The sequence below is a fragment of the Bufo gargarizans genome, chromosome 4 (genome assembly GCF_014858855.1).
Source record: "Bufo gargarizans isolate SCDJY-AF-19 chromosome 4, ASM1485885v1, whole genome shotgun sequence".
NCBI classification, from domain to species: Eukaryota; Metazoa; Chordata; class Amphibia; order Anura; family Bufonidae; genus Bufo; species Bufo gargarizans.
The window spans coordinates 94,232,478-94,241,485 of NC_058083.1; the positions used below are offsets into that span (position 1 = coordinate 94,232,478).

Sequence of the window (9,008 nt, forward strand, 5' to 3'; positions counted from 1 at the left end):
ATGCCCAGGCATCTTCGGTTGGGGATGCTGATAGGTTAGCATGGTTTGCGGCCTTGCTAGGCAATGATGGCTCTCACATGCCCCTCTCTGAATTACAACGCAGGCTTCATAGTATTCAGACGATTGGCCTGGTAAAAGGGGCCTACAAACCCTGGGAGAGAGAGCTATCTGACCCGAACATAACAAAAAAGATGAGGGAAGGCATGGAATTGGTCAGACGGGCGACATATAATGAGCAGTGGAGAGAGACACAACTAAGACTCATGCATCGAGCGACGTATGCCTTCAATTTGTCCTATCGTGATGCCCCTGCTCATTATCTTCATGAGTGTCCTAAGTGTAGCCTCCAGAAGGCAGGTCTATTACATGCCATATGGGAGTGCCCGAAAGTGCAACCGTTGTGGAAGCAGGCCATAGAAGCTATTGATGACATTTGGGGAGATATGGTGGGTACCACACCACAGCAGTGCGTATTCCATTACATACCTAAAAATCAGGAGGAGGAAATGGGATCGCTGGTTGCGAAGCCGGGTATACATCTTCTGCTGATGTCGGTTAAGAAGTCTCTCCTACGACACTGGCTAGAAAAGGAAGTTCCAGTGTGGGAGGAGGTCATAGGGGTGATGAAGAATGTTCTTTATTTAGAAAGGCTGGAGGTAGAGCAAGATAAAGAACGCTTGGTCGAGAAGTTTATTAAAAAATGGAGGAGGTTCATAGAGAAACAACTTTCGGTTATTGAAATTCAGGAACTTATGGCCCCATTTAAACTCACAGGGTGGTATCTAGAGGCTCAGCTGGCAGATAGGCTGGGGAGATTGGCCCTTTAATTCGACTGGTAGGCAAGGGAATCATCCAGGGTGGAGGATGGGGTACTGCGTGTAAACCACTTCAAGTCCGAAGATCTTAGATTGGTGTTCAGGGATGGGGGGGGGAGGGGGGGTAGGGCTAGGGGTTGAGGGGGGGAGGTGAGTTGGGGAATATTATGATAAAATGTGTATTGAGAAATCTTATTCTCCAAACGGCTTGCACAAATATGCTTTGATGCAAATTTTCTGTATTGTATTGTTTCGATACCCAATGCTGTACAACTGATTTCTCAATCCAATAAAGAGATTTTTGAAAAAAAAAAAAAAGGTTAGTATATAAAATGAGAATCCTTGGACTGAGAGGAAATGTCTGTATGTGGGTAAGTAACTGGCTCATTGATAGAAAACAGAGGGTGGTTTTTAACGGCACACACTCAGATTGGGTCACTGTCAATAGTGGGGTACAACAGGGGTCAGTATTTGGCCCTATTATCTTCAATATATTTATTAATGATCTTGTAGAAGGCTTGCACAGTAAAATATACATTTTTGCAGATGACACTAAACTGTGTAAAGTGATTGACACGGAAGAGGACAGTGTACTGCTAAAGAGGGATCTGGATACATTGGGGGCTTGGGCAGATAAGTGGCAGATGAGGGTTAACACTGACAAATGTAAGGTTATGCACATGGGAAGGAATGATGAAAGTCACCCGTACATACTAAATGGTAAAACACTGGGTAACACTGACATGGAAAATTTTAGTGAACAGCAAACTAAGCAGTAAAAAACAGTGTCAGGCAGCTGCCGCCAAGGCCAATAAGATAGTGGGCTGCATCAAAAGGGGCATAGATGCCCATGATGAGAACATAGTCCTACCACTTTACAAATCACTAGTCAGACCACACATGGAGTACTGTGTACAGTTATGGGCTCCTGTGAACAAGGCAGACATAGCAGAGCAGGAGAGGGTGCAAAGGAGGGAAACTAATGTAATAATTGGAATGGGGGACTGCAGTACCCTGAAAGATTATCAACATTAGGGTTATTCACTTTAGAAAAAAGATGACTGAGGGGAGATCTAATTACTATGTATAAATCAGGGGTCAGTACAGAGATCTCTCCCATCGTCTATTTATCCCCAGGACTGTGACTGTGACAAGGGGACATCCTCTTCGTCTGGAGGAAAGAAGGCTTGTACACAAACATAGAAGAGGATTCTTTACAGTAAGAGCAGTTAGACAATGGAAATCTCTGCCTGAGGAGGTGGTGATGGTTAGTTCACTAAAATAGTTCAAGAGGGGCCTGGATGTATTTCTGGAGTGTAATAACATTACAGGCTATAGCTACTAGAGAGGGGTCGTTGATCCAGGGAGTTATTCTGATTGCCTGATTGGAGTTGGGAAGGAATTTTTTCCTGTTAAGTGGGGAAAATTGGCTTCAACCTCACAGGTTATTTTTTGCCCTTCTCTGGATCAACTTGCAGGATAACAGGCCGAACTGAATGGATAAATGTCTTTTCTCGGCCATATATACTATGTTACTATGTTACAATGACACAGCTGACGATTGGAAGGGAGGGGATAACTCATAAATACAGTCACTGTAAAGGAGATTACCTTCACTGCATTTTACATCATGTACCTTTCTAACAAGTCAGAGAATACAATTTTTTGAGAGAGTTTTTATTTTTTTAAAAACAGCATCAGCAGTGATTGTGATAAAATAGCAAAATAAGTCATACTCGCTTCCTGCGTTACGCTTTTCTCCCCCTGCCAGTGTTTGTTTTCTTTGGTGCAGCATTGATATCCCATGCACATCATGTCACTGTCAAGGCTTGGTGGTAGTTTGCCGTGACACTTTTGCCGCGCATGATGGTTGCCGGTGACAACGTGTTGTTTGTTATGCATGCGTGTGCATTTCCCCTTTAAGGCTGTTTCCCTTGTCATTTCTGGTGCGTTAGGAGGTTACCTGCTTCCTTTATCCCGGTTTTCAGGCCTAGTGTCATATCCCACCATTCATCATTGTTCCGTGACATTATGTTCAACAAAGGCTACTCTATTTGTTGCCTTCAAAAGAGTGCTAAGCATGTGTCACCTGCCGTTTTCTGGCGCACATGCTTATCCTCCAGAGGGAGGGTGAAGGGGGGGTTACCGTTAACAGCGCGGTTCTTGGTAACAGGTGTTGCCATTGTTGTTGAACCGTTGCTTGTGTTGCTGTGTCCCCTCGACCTTTCTCAGTGGTTCCTTGCTCTTGAGCTGGTTGCTGGCAGCATTCTTTTGGTGTACTGGCTGTGTGCTGGTTGGGGAATGCTTGTTGCTGGCAGCTGGTCAAAGTGTGAATTGTGTCTGAGATGGATGCAGTGTTCAGTACGGTTTCTCCTGACTGCTTGTTGGCTGGCTGCCAGGGTCTAGTTGGATGGTCCTGGCATGCTGGCGGCAGTTTTGAGGGACGTGCAGACACCAAATCTGCACCTTTTTTCCCCCTCCGTTATGTTTTGGGGAGGACTTTGAGGGGAGGGAGTGTCACGGCTTGGTGTTAGTTTGCCGTGACACTTTCACCATGCATGATGGTTGCCAGTGGCAACGTGTTGTTTGTTACGCATGTGTGTGCACGTCCCCTTTAAGGATGTTTCCCTTCCCATTTCTGTTGTGTATGGGGTTAAGGTGTGTGCTAGGTGGTGCTGGGTGTGGCCTCATGGCTCTTATTTTCTGGCGTTGTGAGCCTGAGGTCAGATGGTCTTCAGTGTCTTGAGGAGCTGGTGCTATTCTATCTGCCCAGTCCTTGACGGACACCTTGTTGAACATAGTTTGTCATTCCTTATGTCTCCTCTATGTTCCCTACCTTATCTGTGTGGATGTTGGGTGTGGGATTATGTTCAGGGCGTGGTGTATATCCTGTTGTTGTTTCATGTTTGGTCTTTTAGTGTTGTTTGTCCAGCATGAATGCAAGGGGGTCTCAGGGTTCCCCGGAGGGGGAACCAAAAGTCAAGTCAGTGAGCTTTTGCTGGAGTGCTGGTTCCTATGTGTCAGTACATACTGGGATGGTGTTCGGATTGCAGTCCGTTTGCATGGGTCCCAGTTCACATCTCCAGTTGTTGTGGCAGGTAAGTTCTTTTGTGTAAAAGAAGAGAAAGGTGGAGTGGCACTGCAGAAAAGATAAATGACAATCCTTTTTCTATAGTAGTGCGGACCACGTCAGTGAGGGTAAAGTCGAGTGAGTCAGCTATTAGACTTAAAGCGCTGGCTGGCCCGGGCCAGAGGAAGCACTTAGGTGCGAAACGGCCGTCGCCCATTCAGCTGGTTACATCTCTGTACTTGTTGTCCGCTATCCACTGCCAATAAAGAAGTTTTGTTTCAGCGCAAAGAAGGGATGAGTGCCGTCCGTTTCGTCTACATGTTCCTAAGTTCTGTTGTTCCAGTGTGTGTTGTTTGCGCTGGCAGCTTACCTGCCAATTTGGTTTTTGCTCACTGACTTTCCCTCCCTTTCTTGCTAGGCCTGTGGGAGACCGGTTCATCTGTGTCGTGGATGAATCGGTTGTCTCTTATTCTTGTCTTCTATTTCAGGGATCATTAGGGTCAGAAGGGCCCAGGTTTCAGAGTATGTGCCCCCCTATCATCGAGGCTGACTCATACAGTTAGGAGGTCAGGGATTGGATTAGGGTGGCGTTAGGAGGCTACCTGCTTCCGTTATCCCGGTTTCCAGGCCTAGTGTCATATCCCACCATTCATCATTGTACTGCTGCACCTAATCACTGGCTTTAGCAGTCTGTATATCGGTGAGTTCACGGATTGCCCAAACTGTGACCAGGTATGCATAGGACATCAGCACCAAAGGACCACAGAATGACACTGGAAGAGGCAAGCGGAAAACTGTGATTATGACTTCTTTTGCAATTTTATCAACCTGTTGTTGCCGTCTTATTTATTTATTTGACTTTAACAACCCCTTTAAAACTCCAAGCTTTATAGGGCCAGTGTCAAGCTGAGCTACTTTGATACATTTGTTGCATCTTTAGACTCTCTAGTCTAAGCTTACATTTTCCAAATATTAGGCAGGATTAGTTAAACTTAGTTGGATGCCACGGAAGCTTCTTGGTAAGTTCCAGAATTCAGCTCTGTGTATGGCGCTAAGATTCTGCGTCATCAAACACAGCCAAGAAAAACACTTTGAGTGGGTGGACCGCGTCCTGTAAAGGTGCTTTGGTCAAGCATTTTTTTTAAAGGTGCGTTTATTGTGGTAGAGGCATGTATTACTGGGAAACATTGTTCCCTCGCAAGGCTGTGCCAAAAAGTTGGCAAATACACATATGGCATAGGTAACCTCCTGTAGAAGCATTGATCTCAGGTGACAGTATGGTGTCTCACTGAGGAAGTACATGGAAATTGGACTATACTAGATGTACAAAACAACTACTACATTACAGTTTGAAATTTATCATTACATTTGGAATTACCTATGTGATAGCAGATCCATATCCAGATAGCTCTGGTTTTCTCCAGCTCAGTTTTGGCATCATATATAAGTGCTTGCACTAACTCCTCCACTGTCCCCTTGGTGTCCAGCTGATATAGAGATAAAAAATTGTGTGCACCATTTAATTGTATTCCATATGATATGACATAAAAAAATAAAAAATGTTACTCGGGTATGATACAAGGGAACCTGCCAAAGCATTCTAATTGCGCTCTAATTGTAGACACATGAGTTCCTGATAGGGGTCCAACCCACACTTTCCTGAGACAGTAGGCTTAAAACTATGATTTCATTAAAAAGCAAGGTCTTAGAGTACAGTATACCCTAACAGAATAGGGCACCTATCACTTAATCATCTACCTGTCGTTAGGGCAGCGTAAACATGCAGAGTTTCCTTTTTGTGGTACATTAGCTACAAAATACTGTACAGTTAAAGAATAGTATTTCATATGATGAATCCACACTACATCAGTTTGTTCCATAAATCTCAAAGAACAAACATAATATTGGGCAATCCCATTTTGTTACAAGGGTCCTCCAACAATATGTTAATGAAAAGGGTGTCTCACTGCTGGAAATGTCAGTGATCAGCTGTAATCAATGTAAGAACATGGTAGTAAGAGAGTTTAATTCCCCTGCAACATGACCACAAATTATGGCAAAAGAATGGGCTGTCTATTAAGGTGAGCTGAGGCCCCACCCATGCCAGGAGAATGCAGTGTATATCCATTGATGGATTAGCAGACAAAAAGCTGTATAATATAAAACGGGGGGGGGATTTCCTACCCAATTATTGTAATGCCCTTCCTCCTAAAGAAATTACATTAAACATTTCTAAAATGGCATTCTGTTAGGGATCAGAAGTAGACAGTCTGCTAGAATTTCCTTCAACCAGGGAAGACACACCATTCTAGCCCTGTATATAAATATCCCGGACAAGACAAAGTGGCTTATAAGCACTCCTCAAAACTCAATATCAGGAGCACATGCCTAGCTTCTTAGGTACATCACTATGGTTAGGTATACCCCTGGTCAGGACAATTACTTTGTACGTACCTTTGAAGCAAAATGATCCAGCTTCTCCAAAGCCTTCAGATCTATCTCCAAAGACTTTAAGCTTGATCCATCCCAGGGATAATCTGTGACATAAGATACCATAAATGTATATGTACCACACATAGCACAATCAGTTTAACAAAACCTAATCACATTATCTCCACACTGGCTTTTCATTTTTCCATAGTGCATCCTGCTAGCATCTCTTATTCAAGTAAATGACACACACATCCAGTCATCATGACGTAAAAGAAAACACGATTGTCTTGACTAAGCCTCCTTCTTCAAGGAAGCCTCCTTCTTCAATCGCTCTACGGTCCTGTTCTGATGTTCAGGTGCCCATTATGGCATTTTTAGTGGTGAACACTCCTCTGCAGCTATGTAGACCCATACATGATGATGCACTTCCTATAATCACCTTTGCATTGACTTATTCAGAAGTTTGTGCTACAGTAGCTCTAGGGTTGGACTACATGGGTTAGATATCACTCTTTATGATCATCAATCAGTCTTGGACAAATAGGTCCCTGTTGCTGGTGCATACCAGAAACACTCCACAAGAACTGGTGTTTTTGAGACCTGCTCTGACCCAGACATCTAGCCATCAAAGTTTGGCACTCGTCACTCCGATCCTGATGCTTGCCCATTTTCCCTGCTTCAAATATGTAAACTTCAGTTGACTGCTCACTATACTTACTTATACTGTAATAACGTGCTTCTGATAAAAGTGTAACCACCAAGCATAGTGCTTCTGCAAAAAATAGTAACTGCTAAGCACAGAGGCTCTGCCAAGAAGAATAACTGTCAAGTGCAACGGCTATCTGAGACTTTTTCCCCCTCATGCCAGGTCTAAAATTGTGGGCATGGCGTGAGCGGGGAAGGGGACAGTCCAGCAGGCCCATCTTATTTATCATTTCCTACACCTGTTTCAGGGGTAGAAAAAGATCTTAATATAAGACAACTAGGAAGCAGTCTTACATTTAGAACTAGCGCTGGATGATCTGAAGTTATGAAGAAGCATGTGCCTCTTCATAACTTCTGCGGATCCACCTCCAGCTTAGGTGTTTAATGCCAGTCTTAATAAATGTGCCCCTAAATGTTGTGCTGGCAGCCAGCGCCCACCGTTGTCCCACTCCCATCCTTTACTATGGGCTTTCCCTCCAATCAACCTCAACTCTGCTGCCAATCAATCAATCAATCTCTTTCCTCATTGTTCTACCACCTCTCCTCTCTGCCAGTCTCTTTGCTGGCTACACAATCAAAAAAATACATTTCAGAATACTGACAATGAGATGTAAGGTAGTCCATAGCCGACCTATCCCCTGCATGTATCTCTGCTCTAATGCCCAGATGCTTTCCCATACTCAGTCTCAAGTCCTTCCAAGATACTTTTCTTTTCCCTCCTCCTTCCCCTTCTGCTCTTAAGGGTCCATTCACACGTCCGTAGTGTATTGCGGATCCGCAAATTGCTGATCCGCAATACAACTGGCCGGCACGCCCATAGAAAAGCCTATTCTTGTAAGCAATTGCGGACAAGAATAGGACATGCTCTATTTTCTTGTGGAGCTGAGTACCGGAAGATCGGGGGCGCTCTCCGGAAATTCGGTTGATTAGAGCACATATTGTGCTCTCTGCATCTGTTCCGGCCCTATAGAGAATGAATGGGTCCGCACCCATTCTGGATAATTGCTGAACGGATGCGGACCCATTCTACGGACATGTGAATAGACCCTTACATTGTCTCCAAGATTTCCCTACTGCACGTCCTGATCATATATTTTTTTTACTTTTTATAAAGTATACCACTGACTTGATTCCTACACATTCTATATGCTCAGACAAATTCTTCCACCGAGGTAACATGGACCTTTGACCTCTCATCATTACACAGCAGGTGTGTGTTTTCAATCAGTAAATGTACAGAAGAAGGAACAATTATTAAATTTAATGTTAACTTACAGAATTTTCCAGCAGATTTAGAATTTTGTTTACTTTTTTCTTGTAGAATTCTATCTTTACTCTCTTTAGGACTTAAGTGTAATAAAAATCTGTTAATTTCTCATATATATCTCAGGTTTGTGTACTTGTGGTGGGTTTTGCAATGACAGAATCTCAGATTTTGTAGGTTAAAAGTCCAAATAGTGCTTTATTTTACATCGAGCACAGCACAATACAGAGCATCCAAAGTAACCATCAGAAAGAATAACACAAAACCTCAAATATTCACTGCCCATCTGTACTATACAGAAGACTTCTCACTATCATCTACACCTTCAGAGTGTCAGGAGATCTGGCTTTACACAGCCCATGTGGTCAAACAGCCACCCTGCTCTGATACTGATTGAGGCTGTGAGGCCTATATTTATTCCCCAGTATTTTTTAAAGTAGCCTAATTTAGGTTAGGTTCACATCTGCTGCAGAGGTTATATTAGATATTAAACATTTGTACCAAAAATGAGAGAAATGTGTGCCATGCACATCAGTTTGTAGAAGAGGAGTAAAAAGAAGTGGCCTGCTGCTTGGTCAGGATTTACATTGATGAAATGCGACTGTTTAAAAAAGTCCCAAAAATTATGTAAACTGGGAAAGAGTCAGTACTTCACACATGGTCGAACTGGGGTTCCTTGGGCCCAGCAGAGGAAATTATTCTTGGGACCCAACCCAAAGTT

At 43.5% G+C, this 9,008-nt stretch overlaps 1 protein-coding gene across 1 annotated transcript in view; it reads right to left on the bottom strand.

Annotated features, from left to right (window-relative positions):
- The window catches only part of LOC122935242 (kyphoscoliosis peptidase-like), a 101,180-nt gene extending 94,602 nt beyond the window's left edge, over window positions 1–6,578 (bottom strand). The window contains exons 1-3 of the mRNA XM_044291004.1: window positions 6,569–6,578; window positions 6,340–6,422; window positions 5,264–5,372 (exon numbers count right to left, since the gene is read on the bottom strand). Of these exons, the coding sequence (XP_044146939.1) occupies window positions 5,264–5,372; window positions 6,340–6,422; window positions 6,569–6,578 (202 nt within the window). The remainder of the gene's footprint in view (window positions 1–5,263; window positions 5,373–6,339; window positions 6,423–6,568) is intronic.
- Window positions 6,579–9,008: the final 2,430 nt, after the last annotated feature.